The 15198-nt window shown below is 43.3% G+C and overlaps 1 protein-coding gene across 4 annotated transcripts in view; it reads left to right on the top strand.

Moving 5' to 3' along the window:
* Nucleotides 1-15198, top strand: part of LOC133477831 (neural-cadherin-like) — a 106119-nt gene that overhangs the window by 74097 nt on the left and 16824 nt on the right. For 3 of the 4 annotated variants that reach the window (XM_061773037.1, XM_061773038.1, XM_061773039.1), the window contains exons 20-28: nt 158-342; nt 1208-1437; nt 1911-2188; nt 4579-4793; nt 6103-6230; nt 7174-7301; nt 10243-10366; nt 11266-11449; nt 11694-11860. In XM_061773037.1, coding sequence (XP_061629021.1) covers nt 158-342; nt 1208-1437; nt 1911-2188; nt 4579-4793; nt 6103-6230; nt 7174-7301; nt 10243-10366; nt 11266-11449; nt 11694-11860 — 1639 coding nt within the window. The remainder of the gene's footprint in view (nt 1-157; nt 343-1207; nt 1438-1910; nt 2189-4578; nt 4794-6102; nt 6231-7173; nt 7302-10242; nt 10367-11265; nt 11450-11693; nt 11861-15198) is intronic. The other variant, XM_061773040.1, reaches the window with a different exon arrangement.

Genomic DNA, 15198 nt, shown 5'->3' with positions numbered 1-15198 from the left:
ATAAACAAAACAAAACTAGTGTGGTGCATGGTAGAGCTCAGATCCAGTGGCGACTGGTGAAGTTTTCCCCAAGGGGGGCTTTAGATAAAGGTAAAAAAATAAATAAATAATGCTCATATTTTCCACTTAAACTGAGCTGTCTTCTCTCAATCAACAGATATTTCAGAGTGAACCAAAGCTCAGGACTGCTGACTATTCGACAGAACACACCAGCAGGGAGTTACTGGATGAGGGTTGGGGTGTCTGATGGCGTGTGGCCTGATGTGATGTCCGGGGTTAGAGTCCATGTGAGAGATCTGGAGGAAAAGGCAGTTCTGTCATCTGCCTCTCTACGTTTGACTGGTAATTTATATCCTGTAGCTATGAATGAAAAAAAAAAACCCACATCATTGTGTAACTATTTTTTCATTTTATTTCTTTTTGAGGCTCATCTTGAAAGAGGCAGCAGGATCCGATGATCATTGTTCTTTTCACTTTGTGATTATCAGGTTGTCAATCCAGCTGCGCTTCCACTAAAATAATATGCTGTTAGGCCTTTTTATCTTAAATAATTTCATTTTAATATCGAGCAAACTTTGTAAAACATCCATTAAATTGTTAGATGTAACAGTTTGAGTGTTAATTTTTCTGTTTTTGTCTTCACAAATCAGAGTGATAAAGGTCAAATTGGCGGTGTCAGGTGAAAGTCCTTGACATTTAAAAGCCAATCTGAGATCAGAGTTAAAGCCTATTATAGAAGCCTCTGTGACAAGTCATTATCATTTTGAAAGATTAAAGATGATATATTTTCCATATATTATTGGAAGGTGGCCTGAGAAATGGAATTAATTTTGCAACCAAATTGCAATGCACCCTCGGTTGGTTTTAGTTTTTAAGTTTCCCACTTCAGATGAGATCGCCAGATCTCTGTTGATTTGCATACGTGTGCGTGTGTGTGTGTTGTGTTGTGTGCGCGCGCGCTCGTATGTGTGTGTTTGGGTTGGGGTGGGGGCGGAGTTGGGGTAATGCTTTCCCTTCCAGAATCAAAGGATTCTTCTTGGCCACATATAAGTGTGTTAACTGTAGTTGGATCAATAGTGAGAGATGTTGGAGTAATTCTCGTGCTAATGGTATTGCAAAATCTGTAGGATTTGATTTACTCTCTAGTTGTCATTGACGAGCCATTCATTCATATCCCATGAACCTTTCCTCTCTTTGTCTCCCAAAGGCATAACCACAAGAGAGTTTATCGACTCTCATGTCGAGAGGAAGAGTCGGCTGGAGACACTCTTGGACTTCCTGTCTGAGGCCCTGTCTGTCAGAGCAGGCAACATTAACATTTTCAGCATTGCCGACAGGGGGGAGAAATCAGTGGACATCCATTTCTATGTGCTGTCTGATACAGGCTACGTGCATTCAGAGAAGCTGCATGGGGTTCTTGCTGCGCATAAGAAGAAGGTATTCATACTGATTTAAATGATGGATGAAAAAAGTGCTTGAAGAGTTAACAATACACTCGGTGGATTGAGGGCAGTGGATAAAATGGCATTTTATGCCCTCTGATTTTCCTTTTTCTTTTATTGCCTCTTTGTTCCTCAATCCATTTCTTGCCAATCTCTGTTGCTCTGTCACATTGCCTTTCCTCAATGTTTGGGCCTACATTCCTTAATTAGTCTGTCAAACCTAAACATACCCCACTTCTTTGACAAACCTTTATAGAATATTAAAACAAATGAACGTATGTAGACTAGAGGATCATTTTATTGTCATGTATATTAGTTGCAGAAGTCATCTTATCCTTCCGTGTGTTCATTACAGTAGTATTTCACATCACTGTCAACTCTAGAGATACTAAACCTTGTATGCTCACTGACAATAATTTCACTACCCCTTAATGTCTCCTTTGTCGTTCTTCCCTACTTCTTCTGCAGCTGCAATCACTGCTGCATGTTAATATGAGCCAGGTGCAGGTGGATGAGTGCGTGCACGCTGACTGTAAGGCATCGGGTGGATGCGCCACGCAGCTGACCGTCGGCGAGTCGCCGACCCTGGTAGACGCCGATGCGTTATCCTTAGTCTCGGTAAAGGTGACGACCTCAGCCGTCTGCGGTTGCACCGCCAGAGAAATGACTCACCAAAGCTGCTCTTCCTACTCCAATAACCCCTGCCTTAATGGGGGAACCTGCATTGATGCCCAGAATGGATACAGGTGAGGCCAGAATCAGAGTAGCTTCTCCTCTCTTGCAGCTTACTTAGATCTACTGACAGTGAGGCCAGAAGTACTAACACTTCTTATGACAAAACTCTCTTTCACCTACCTGCACTTTGACCTGACTTTGCTAGAGCTGCTCTGCTGTGTCATCAGTGAAATAACGACTAGCAGGATTTTCAAAGCACTTCTATCCATAAAGTAAGGTATATCTACAGGTATTTTTCACTTGTGTTAAACATTTAGATGCCCATTTTATTACTACCGCGATGCTCACTTGTCCTAAGGAAGGAATAATTATAGCCTTTGCATTACGGTCATTAACATAAACTTGACAAGATGACTGTAATTATAGAGAAACCTTTAAAATGTGCGGTCTCTAAGCGACTCAAAGGACTCAACGTGCAGTACGTTCCATGCTAACACTAATGCCCAGATTAAATAAATATAGGCCAGGGGGATTAATCCAATTTGGGGCACCCCTCTATGCTCACAACTTCTGAAAATCTCATTGAATTCCATTTACGTGAACATACAAGTTTGTCAGAGCCATATTCTTCAAAGCAAGGATGCGCAGAACCCATTTTAACTCTTATCTTCAAGTTGGCTGTGTTGTAGCTGTTCTGCTGCATTGAGCCCTTGTTGTGAAAAGAATATCTCCCTATATGCGCTGAAAACGCTCTGCTATGAACGCAGTAAAGCTAATACATGTCATTTTTTCGCTACTTTTATGTGGACATAACTTAACAAGCAGCTCCTGACAGCTATTGATGAGATAATGCCAATCCGAGGTGAGATAAATATCACTTCACTTGAGTTACTCGAGTGTTGCGCTCGTGAGTCTGAGCAGTTGAAAGCGTGAAAAGTTGTGCTTGGTATGAACATACAGTACGTATGCATTACGCTTCACTCTGCATAAGCCATCCATATAGGGGAGTATAGATCAGTATTCCTGACACGTGTCGGCCCTCTGCAGAATAAACAGCAGTCTGGCCCTAACAGCCTCAATACACACAGCTTTACTCAGACGCTGCATGGAAATAGATGGCTGTGACATTATCAGCAATGCCACCTTGTCTCATATACCGCCAGAGCAGGAGACAAGACGAGATCAACCACTCCATCTCCTCCATCACAGTGATTAAATGAGGTGTTTCATCGTTGATGCATACCTCTTCTGAGGTTGAGGTTTTATCATTTTATCCATCTTGACCAACACAGTCATTTAGCAATGGTATCTTACCTTCTATAGAGTAAAAACAAAACACTATTAGGTTTCTAGGAACTGAAAATAGATGAGAATTAATGTTGGACAACCTGGTCTGGCTCGCCATCTCTGTTGTACTTCATCCCCAAAAATTTGATGGGGTTGAGGTCAGGGCTCGCAGATGTTTCCACACTAAACTCATCCAACGATGTCTTTATGTAGCTTGCTTTGTGCACTTGTGCACATTCATGGTGAAAAAGAATTGAGGCCTTCTGTAAACTGTTTTTTTTTTTTTTTTAATTGTGGAAAAACAAGTTCAGAGTTAGATTCTCAGTTGCTTCAAAATATAAAAACCTTAAAAAAAATAAATACACACACAACACACGTTTATGCTGAGTTTTTATCAAATGCATCGTTATAAGATTTGTTGCTCCTAGAAAAAAAATTGCGACAGTATGTTTGATACAATACAACTTGCTCTGATGCAGAATCAGTGGAAGCCCTGCATGATGTTCTCAACTGCAGGTGATGTGAAACGTAACGGGTCTCCACATCAAACAGAATGTTCTTGGAACACATGAATCACCAGTTGCAATGAAGACTGTTATTATTTTCCTCTTATTTTATTATGACATTTTTTATTATTCTTATTTCCTCTTTTCTTATTTTCCTCTTTAACAACTTTCTTTCCGTTGAATGTCATGGAGCGACGCGCTCCAAAGGCTTTGGTGTTTGGTAATTTTAGCTTGTAAGTGTAATCGTGAATGAAAAAAGTGACATTTTTCAAACTAAAAATAGTTGGTGGGTATGCTGCATGTCAATGAAATTACATTTACGTTGCTTTTTTCTCCCCCCGTTTATTTTCCATGGAGGAATGTATGGGGTCCCCTGCTTTACATGAACTGTTTCGAGTTGTTGTGATTGACCGAATAGACGCAGGTTGCGCTCAAGTATTTTATTCATTTAAGGTAGGCTCGAAAGCCCACTCAGGCTAATGATTGATTGATCGAGGTCTTTCCTCTCCTGTCCATTGGCAAAGTCCCTGGTTGACTTTGTCTGTGTCTAAACAACGTCTTGCCTGTCAAAGAAAAGCCATGCTCAGATTAGTGTGAAGATTTCAACACAGATCATTTCATTTTGTACTACTTCGATTATTTTGTTTTGGTTCTCTGTGGTGCTACAGGTGCCAATGCCCCCCTCAGCACGACGGGCCAGACTGCCAGCAGACAAGACGTAGTTTCCTTGGCAACGGCTACACCTGGTTTCCTCCCCTGAAGCCATGCTTTGATAGCCATCTTTCCCTGGAGTTTATGACAGAAGAAGATGACGGACTGCTGCTGTATGCGGGCCCGTTGGCCACTCTACTGCCAGGAGATGTGGAAGACTTCATGGCCATAGGTAACGGCGGGTTTGGGTAATTATATGTGTGCCACAGGGCCTCTGGAGCATAATTGCTTGAACTTTTGGAATTTCAAATTGGTGTTTTTAATTACTGGATTGTAGCTCAGCATATACAATATCAGGTGTTTAATTCATCTATTTGTTAGTCGCTGCACTGCTGAGACTCTACACTGACCGCAACATTGTGACCTCACAATCTAATAAGATCCAATACAAGATATGTGTAAAATTATGCTTTTACAGGCTAAATTTCAATGGACAAAATCAGAGAGATACCAACTGCAGTTTAATTCTATACCACTGCAAACTACAACCACATCAATAAACATATTGTTAAACGAATACCTTTCTTTCAGTGTCGGAAACTACCACAAAAGTATTGATTAAACCAAATGTTATTATTTTGGCCTTAGTTTGCAGTGGTGTAAAACAGCACAGCATCATAATGGCAGGTGTTTCTAATATTCTCCTCACACTGCCTCTCTGGTTTTGCCAATTGAAGTGAAATAAAATATTTTGGTTTGTTTTGGCAAAACATCTCTTTAATAGGACATCGCCAGATGAATAAGTTGTACCTATTGTTGTGGCCCGTAACTGCACATGATCTTTCTTTTCAGCAACACGGCAAACACATTTTGAAGTAGCTGATATATAATACACACAGTTGTTAGTCTTCATTGCTCCGATAACAAAACAAATCATTTTAATTGCATGTTCATTATTTTCCTCATTTGCTGTTCATGTTTTAAATATTCCAAAATTATTTCATTGTTAAATGGTTTGGAAATGTTTTCTCAATGTTTACTGGTCATTAGTCACAGCAACTGACTCCTTAATAGGTTTGAAGTTGTTTTTTTTATTCCCATCGTATGTCCAACCAGAACAATGGATTAAAAATGTAGTGAATGGGCCTTCATGAATACAAAAATAGAAGATATTGTATATCATGGTAGCAATTCCAAAAAGAGTGATCCTTGCTTGTCGTCAAAGTGTTGACATTAGTGTTTAATCATATACTGTGTTTGGGTGAATCAAGTCTCAAGAGGATTTGCTAGCTGTTTTACTAACACTACTGAGGTTACATTTAGTTTTCCGTCTGTGGTTCATGACTGTCCATGTGATTTTTTCAAATTACATACTTGTTTTTATATACAGTATAGTATATATCCTTTGCCAATTTACCAATTATTGATTGATATTTTTTGTCTTTTTGACCTTGCCTTCTTTTGGAATAACTATACAGCAGTTGTTTTAATAATTGTTTTCATTCATCCATAATAATGTTGATTTACTTTTCTTCCAACAGAACTGATTGGTGGAGCTCCCAGTCTGAAAATAAACCATGGTTCTGGTACCCTAGTTCTCCAGTTGATAAGCAATGCTGGCCTGTCTGACAGACGCTGGCATCGCCTTGATGTGAGGAGTGACAGTAAAGTAAGACTATCATATTTATGCTGTCAACATATGAACACGACTGGCTGCTAAAACTAAAACCTTTGCTTGGATTTTGCTAAATTAAAGTAACCTCATACTGAAGCAAAAGTAATATTACAAATACATTTAGGGTTACAGTACAGGGGTACACCCTGAATTGGTCGCCAGCCAATCGCAGGGCACATAGAATCAAACAAACATTTGCACTCACATTCATACCTACGAACCATTTAGTCTTCAATTAACAAAGCGTGCATGTTTTTGGGATGTGGGAAGAAACCGGAGTACCCGGAGAAAACCCACGCAGGCACGGAGAGAACATGCAAACTCCACACAGGCGGGGCCGGGATTTGAACCCGAGTCCTCAGAAGTGTGAGACGGATGTGCTAACCAGTCGGCCGTGGGAATTACAAATATTGAAATTGAAACACAAATTGAAACACAAAGCAACTGTGAATAAACTATTTCGGTTAACCTTCCACTATTTTGTGGAACGGATTTACTTGTCTATTGCCGAAATCTCTCCTTTATTGGGGAAATCTGTAATGTCCTCGCACGTAGGAAAGGAGAGCCACAGTCGCATAGATCAGTGACAAAAAATGGACACGATGAGCGCTTGCATGAAGCTGCTCTCAACCACAGCTCACAGCCAGACACTCACAATTGTCACAGAGCCAACCGGTGAACCTCTTGAAGACACATATTGAATAAATAGACACTACAATACATAAAGTACACTTTTTTCTATAGATTATATTTTTATACTTGCCATTTCAAATTCTAATATGAATACAGTACAAAGTGTTTTTTAAAAAAGTGTGTTTTAATAAATATAAATTAGTTTATAGCTTGTGGGAGAGGTCTATTTATAAAATATGTTGGGTTTTTTTAAAAACCCCTGTGATGAACCCCCCTTTGTCACTGTACTTCTCCCCAATTCAAGGAAGTGCGCTTTACTATGGATCGATGTTCCACTGCAATTGTCATGGAGACAGAAGGTGTGGACTCTTGGGCAATGACAGAAGACCGCTCCTCTTGTGAAATTCGAGGGATCACACCCAATTGGGACAAGTAAGTTCCATCACACGGTATACAGCATAAAAGTCAGCACATGAGACAGATGATGATATACACTGTATTCTCAAGGGACGTTCTGAAGTATAGTTGAATTCTATATAGGCAGAACAGTAACAGATACATTCTTAGACAGTTTTCAGGTATTTACATTTTCATATTGTGGTTTGTTCATGGCCACAGTTGTACACTGTACTATAGCAATAAATAAATTGCATATAAATCTATTCATCACATATATGTGTAGTGTTTATATCATGTTTATGATGTGTCCTGTTTAGATGCCTATTTGTCGGACCCTCAGGATTAAAGAGAAACCCATCAATTTCACATAAATGAAAACACAGTTGTGCCAAATGATAACAAACCATGTTCACGAAATATACATTAAAGTGTGCTGATACGTGCTTGTAGGAATAATTCAACCTTCAAAATCATCCATCCATCAATTTTCTGTACTGTCTCTCCTCACCAAGGCTTGAGTTCCCATTAAAATAATCTGAAAGGGTCTTTGGAACCCCACTGAAAATCAGTTTGTGACTCAGTGTTGGTTATCATCATACAGTATTCCAACATTTTCTCTGAGGGGTAAAATAATGTCGACAAACAATTTCTGAAAAATTTAAATGTGTCATTTCCTTATTATGGTATGTGCTTGTAGACATTCTCTATATCGCAATGATATTATTAAAGTGGCCCTAAGCAAAGCAAAGCAAATTTATTTACATAGCGCATTTCATACACAAGGTTGACTCAATGTGCTTTACATGATTAAAAGCATTTAAAAACAAAAACAGCATATAAACATTTAAAACAAAGAGAAAAATAAAAGTACAATTAAAACACCGTACAGTGCAAGAAATATCATTTAAAAGTGGAAATGCTCTATAAAGCATGCGAAAAAAGAAGCGTAAGTACGTAAGAGACTAAGCAGGCCCAAAAAATGGCATGGAAATTTGACACACCACAGAGAAGAGTAACGCTAACAAGCCTACCAAATTTGAATGAATAAAACTAATCGCTAAGTATATAAAATCAGGTTTCAAAACTTGAATAATAAGGGCCACCTTTCAGCTCTCAGACGCTGTGGGCGTGTCGAATGGATCCGCCAAAAGGAATCAAACATACTGAAGGGGTGATCGTGAGGTGACTCTCCGGGTCTGAGAAAGCGTTCAAAGAATACTCCGAGACACAGGCGGTTGGGCTAAACCAGGTTTATTGAACAAGCCTTTGTGTTTTAACAGCTGTTTTCATGCTCAGATTGGCTATGAGCCCGGCCCCGAAAATGTTGGTCACGAGCTTATGAAGTCTCGCATCTGTGGGCGTACACTTAAGTACCGCCCCTAGGCCTGATTGGTTCACTGAGGTTTGAATTTTACAGCTACTTCCTCTTACCTATACTTTTGACCCACCAAAAGGCGATCGTAACCTTTGATGCTACACAAACAGCCCCCATTTGTGGCTCCTCTGCACGGGAAATCTATGGATAAGCATTTGGTCTCAGGAATGCAATTGTCCTCTTTGAAGCTTAAAGTTGAAAAAGAAATCGCTGAAGCAGTCAACACCTCTGCAGGCATCCCCCCACACTGTGAAAATGTCCCTCTTCAAAAATACACTACAAAGCTTATATGATGTAAAAATACACCAGGAGGCTCAAGTTCCAAACTGGTTAGTGTGGACTATAATCGTAAAAATGAGCACACTCGTCAACTTACCCTCATTGTTGGTGACATAATGTCACAGCCGAACACGACACCTGACAACAGCGGGACGGTTGGAGGAAACCCAGGTAGTTAGACAGTTGGCGCTGCCCCATTCACTAGTATCTAGTTACCCGCGAAGCCATGTCGTCTCTGGTGAATGTCGATAAAACTATCGTCCGTAAAATGCACACTGCAGAGTTGCGTTGATGTTCAGCTCGCCATCTGCCTGTGGCTTCAAAAAGTCAATCCATCGCGTTTTTTATTTCTTAATTTAGCTTAAAAAAAACGTCACCGAGCTGTTCTGTAAACTACGGCATCCAGCGAAGATGCATTTTCGGGGTGTCGCCATTGTGAGCTTGGAGTAGTAAATGGGGCTCGTTATGGAAGCTAAGCACAGCTAACACTCAACCGAGCAGCCAAACAGAATGATGTCACTTTGTCCTTATATAGTGGGGGAGGTAGCACGCGCTAAAAAGTATACGCCCACGCCCCATGATGTCAAGGGGCTGTGTTTTAGCCCCGCCCACAAAATCAGGAAAATTCAAATGGTGAAAAAGATGCTTAAGCTATAGCTCAACAGTCCAGCACTATATTGTTTTGTCTTTGCATATGTTTTCAGCACTTATCTTCAAACAGCCATCCATCCATCCATTTTCTGAGCCGCTTCTCCTCACTAGGCTCGCGGGCGTGCCGGAGCCTATCCCAGCTATCATCGCATATTTAATGAATTTAGAAACAAAACACAGATATCTGCTTTGAGTCCCTTAAATGATAACTTGGATCTATAAGGGACCCGAAGACACTTACACGCTTACACTGTGTATTCCTCCGTTATGCTTATTTCTGTTGTTTGTTCTTGAAGATTTAATGTCAAACATAAGGAGAAATATTGTTGAAGTTCTTGCTTACTTGATATTATAACTTCATCGTTGAATTTCATTTGAATTAACAAATGCATGTAACAAAGGCACAGCAGTCTGTTTTTATTTTTCTTCACCAGTTCTGTACAATACTGTGGTTTCCAGCTATTTTTTCAAAATGAAACAGAACAGGAACAAAATGTGACCTTTGTTGTCAGAAAGCCATAAAAGTGATGACAGGCTTAGCCAGTAAAGAATGAGACCATACATTTCAATGTTGACAGCTCCTGCTGTTTTGCTGTTTGCAATGCCTTTTCAAATTACATGCTGTTCACACGTGTATTGATACTTTTATTTTCTTTTTTTCCATCCCAGGTATCTGAATGCAAGTCATGTGTTGCAACTGGGAGGGGTCAATGTGAACTTATCATACGAATACCCACAGCTGCAACACAAACACTATATTGGATGTATAAGAAACCTACGTTTGGACAGCAAGGTAATGTATAGCAGTAGCATGTGGGTCTTGTTAATGAGGCTTTGTTTGACTCCACAAGGATGGTTTGAATGAAAAGGTGTTTTTCTTTGCTGTCTTGAATCATTGTTAGAGGAGATAATGAAGGACTCAACTTGAATATGTACAGTATTTCCATCTATTTGCAAGGTTGTGCTGCAGAATAGAATGTTGACGCCGCCACTTTTACCTCTGAAAAAAGATCACTCTTGCAGTTTTGTCTTTGTAGTCAAAAGGCATTGTACTGTAAATGTGTTTGCACTTTCTATATTCTAAATTAGCTTGTTTTGAGTACAGTAAATGATTCAAACAAGGAATTAGAAATACATATATTTTAGTCTCTTGAACAGCTTTTGTGCTTGTATTTATATGAACGCTTTCAAAATAATATGTCCGAACCCTATTTCAATATATGTTGAATATTTTTTCACTGCAACCACTCACTGTACCATTTGAAGCACAGCATGTGTGTCACATGATTATGCCGCAGAGCTCACCATCGTTAATACCACCACAAAGCGTTGGCACAGTTCTTTTGTGACGTGAAAAACTACCCTGACTTTTCAACAGTCCTTCATTTCTAAATTAAATTGCATGGATCTTACTGAATCTTAATGACATCATTTAGGCACATGCGGAATATAAATTGGTGGTAATCGAAACAAGGTTTTCTTTGGAGCTCTGATGAGTGCCATTGCATTTCCCTAGTGTGCACCGATGCTGCTGCGTGGACCAGCGTAGGAACATCTATATAATGTAGTGCTTTACTATTTGTTGCAAATCCTACAATTTGCTATTGTCTATGTCGAAATATCCAGTTTCTCAAATATTTAGACCTTCATTTAGTGTTTTCGACTAAAGTTTTTTTTCCTGTTGCCCCTCAGCTTTATGACCTCGGTTCGCCCGCTGAATCTGTAAACAGCGTGCCAGGCTGCTATTTCATGGATGACCACTGCACCAACACAGAGCGACAAGAAGACTGTGACAAGACGGGGCGCTGCGATGGCGAGTGGGGTCCTGTCAACTGCCAGTGTGAATCTGGCTTTACTGGGCCACAGTGTGACCAGCGTAAGCACTTTGAATCGCTGTCAGTGATTGCTGAAGCTTTTGGGGAAAGCAATGGGGTTAGAATGTTTAACCTCACACAAAACAACCTTACAAATACCACTGTCCCCCAGTGAAAAGATTTCCGTCCCCTTGCCCTGCACAAAGTGTTTTCAGCAGAAGCAAGCCATACTGTGATATTTTCTTGCATTTCCCAGTTGACAGCTAAATTAATTGAACATGTTTGTGTGTTCCTGATGGGAAAAAGCGGCTCCAGAGTTTTCCTTTGATGGACGCAGCCACGTTCAGTTCCAGCTGTTATGGTCCCTGCCTGCGAGACAGATAAGAGTCCAGGCTGGGATTCGAACACGTGCCGCCTTTGGTGTCATCCTCAGCCTGCTCTCTCAGGAGCAGAGTGAATACCTCCGTTTAGAGGTGAGCCAAAACTAGTTCTTGTTTCTCCACCATGATGGCTCTGATTGTGCCTGTGTGCCGTTAAAATGATTACTGTGGCCCTAATAGTGATTTCTGTGAATGCTTGAGCTCCTTGAGCCGTCACCTTATCGTGGTGGAGGGGTTTGTGTGTCCCAATGATCCTAGGAGCTAAGTTGTCTGGGACTTCATGCCCCTGGTAGGGTCACCCATGGCAAACAGGTCCTAGGTAAGGGACGAGACAAAGCACGGTCCAAAAACCCCTATGATGAACAAAATATATGGATCTAGGTTTCCCTTGCCCGGACGCGGGTCATCTGGAGCCAGGCCTGGAGCCAGGCCTGGAGGGGGTTCTCGAAGGCAAACGCCTGGTGGCCGGGCCTGCACCCATGGGGCCTGGCCGGGCACAGCCCGAAAGGGTAATGTGGGTCCCCCTTCCCATGGGCTCACAACCTGTGGGAGGGGCCACAGAGGTCGGGTGCAGTTTGAGCTGGGCGGTGGCCGAAGGCGGGGACCTTGGCGATCCAATCCCCGGCTACAGAAACTGGCTCTAGGGACGTGGAATGTCACTACGTCCTTATTGCTGGACGAGAGGGTAGCCTCCCTCCGCCTTCGGGTGGGGGAACGGGTCCTGACTGTTATTTGTGCCTATGCACCAAACAGCAGTTCAGAGTACCCACCCTTTTTGGAGTCCTTAGAGGGGGTGCTGGAGAGCGCTCCCGCTGGGGACTCCATCATTCTGCTGGGGGACTTCAATGCTCACGTGGGCGTGATTGGGAGGAACGCCCCCCCCCCCCTGATCAGAACCCGAGTGGTGTTCTGTTATTGGACTTCTGTGCTCACAACGGATTGTCCATAACAAACACCATGTTCAAGCATAAGGGTGTCCACACGTGCACTTGGCACCAGGACACCCTTAGGTCGCTGTTCGATGATCGACTTTGTGGTCGTGTCATCGTACTTGCGGCCGCATGTCTTGGACACTCGGGTGAAGAGAGGAGCAGAGCTTTCAACTGATCCCCACTTGGTGGTGAGTGGGCTCCGATGGTGGGGGAAGATGCCGATCCGACATGGCAGGCCCCAAACCCGTTGGTGGACACCAGCGGTGAAGGATGCCGTCAAGCTGAAGAAGGAGTCCTATCAGGCCTTTTTCGACTGTGGGACTCCTGAGGCAGCTGATGGGTACCTGCTGGCCAAGCAGAATGCGACTTTGGTGGTCGCAGAGGCAAAAACCCGGGCGTGGGAGGATTTCGGTGAGGCCATGGAGAAAGACTTCCCGACGGCTTCGAGGAAATTCTGGTCCACCATCCGGCCTCTCAGGAGTGGGAAGCAGTGCACACAACACAATACTGTGTATAGTGGGGATGGAGCGCTGGTGACCACGACTCGGGACGTTGTGAATCGGTGGGGAGAATACTTCGAAGACCTCCTCAATTCCAACGACACGCCTTCCCATGAGGAAGCAAAGTCTGGGGTATCTGAGGCTGGCTCTCCAGTCTCTGGGTTTGAGGTCACCGAGGTGGTTATAAAGCTCCTCTTGATTGGCAGACTAGGGTGGTGGTCCCCCTTTTTAAGAAGGGGGGACCGGAGGGTGTGTTCCAACTACAGGGGGATCACACTCCTCAGCCTCCCTGGTAAGGTCTATTCAGGAGTGCTGGAGAGGAGGGTCCGTCCGGAAGTCGAATCTCAGATTCAGGAGGAGCAGTGTGGTTTCCGTCCTGGCCGTGGAGCAGTGGAACAGCTCTACACCCTCGGCAGGGTCCTCGAGGGTGCATGGGAGTTCGCCCAACCAGTCTACATGTGTTTTGTGGACTTGGAGAAGGCGTTCGACCGTGTCCCTCGGGGAGTCCTGTGGAGGTTCCGAACCACCTGATACGGGCTGTTCGGTCCCTGTACGACCGGTGTCAGAGTTTGGTACGCATTGCCGGCAGTCAGTCGGACTCGTTTCCAGTGAGGGTTGGACTCGGCCAAGCCTGCCCTTTGTCACCGATTCTGTTCATAACTTTTATGACAGACTTTCTAGGCGCAGCCAAGTTGTAGAGGGGGTCCGGTTTGGTGGCCTCAGTGTTGCATCGCTGTTTTTTGCAGATGATGTGGTTCTGTTGGCTTCATCAGGCCGTGATCTCCAACTGGGAAGCGGCTGGGATGAGAATCAGCACCTCTAAATCTCAAACCATTGTCCTTAGTCGGAAAAGGGTGGAGTTCCTTCTCCAGGTCGGGGATGAGATCCTTCCCCAAGTGGAGGAGATCAAATATCTTGGGGTCTTGTTCACAAGTGAGGCAAGAATGGACCCGGAGATCGACAGGTGGATCGGTGCAGCGTCTGCAGTGATGCGGACTTTGTATCAGTCTGTTGTGGTGAAGAAGGAGCTAAGCCGGAACGCGAAGCTCTCAATTTACCGGTCGATCTACGTTCCAACCCTCACCTATGGTCACGAGCTGTGGGTCGTGACCGAAAGAACAAGATCCCGGATACAAGCGGCCGAAATGAGTTTCCTCCGCAGGGTGTCCGGGCTCTCCCTCAGAGATAAGGTGGCTTTACCACCGGGAGGGGCTCGGAGTAAAGCCGCTGCATCTCCGCATTGAGAGGAGCCAGATGAGGTGGCTCAGGCATCTGTTTAGGATGCCTCCTGGACGCCTCCCTGGTGAGGTGTTCCGGGCACGTCCCACCGGGAGGAGACCCTGGGGACGACCCAGGACACGCTGGAGAGACTACGTCTCTCGGCTTGCCTGGGAACGCCTTGGGATCCCCTCGCAAGAGCTGGATGAAGTGGCTGGGGAGAGGGAAGTCTGAGCTTCCCTGCTGAGGCTGCTGCCCCCACGACCCGACCTCAGATAAGCGGAAGACAATGGATGGATGGATGGATGGTGAATGCTTGTCAGGCTGTAAGTGAGTAATAACAGGGTTCCTGACATATTAGCGGCTATTGAGGGGGCTGCTGATTGACATACTGTAGCCTATGTATTTTTTTCCAAAAAGTCTTACAATGGGTCTGAAAATCGCTATGGAAAGTGTTCTATTAAAAAAAAAAAAAAAAAAAAAAAAAAAAGACATGGTTAATCTTGTTCTCTCTCTCTGGTTAATGTTTTCAAGAGAAAGCATGTGCACAGTAATTGGAGGACAGAGTGCACTTGAGTGAAGGTCACGTCTCTGGCAGTGCACTTGAAGCTTTTGACACTGCTCACTCCAAGTGATATTCTCACATTGCCTGCCTCTCTCTTTGCCAAACCTCCTGTGGAGTGGGTTGCTCATCAAAACCGGCTCCAAGGAGTGGCCTACGACCACCTCCCAAGAGTATCAAAGGGAAAGCAATGATTGTGTATTTTTATTTTTTAGATTT

Source organism: Phyllopteryx taeniolatus, chromosome 5 (assembly GCF_024500385.1).
Source record: "Phyllopteryx taeniolatus isolate TA_2022b chromosome 5, UOR_Ptae_1.2, whole genome shotgun sequence".
NCBI lineage: Eukaryota > Metazoa > Chordata > Actinopteri > Syngnathiformes > Syngnathidae > Phyllopteryx > Phyllopteryx taeniolatus.
The sequence above is the reverse complement of the archived record's forward strand: the minus strand, read 5'-3'. Positions and strand labels throughout refer to the sequence as shown.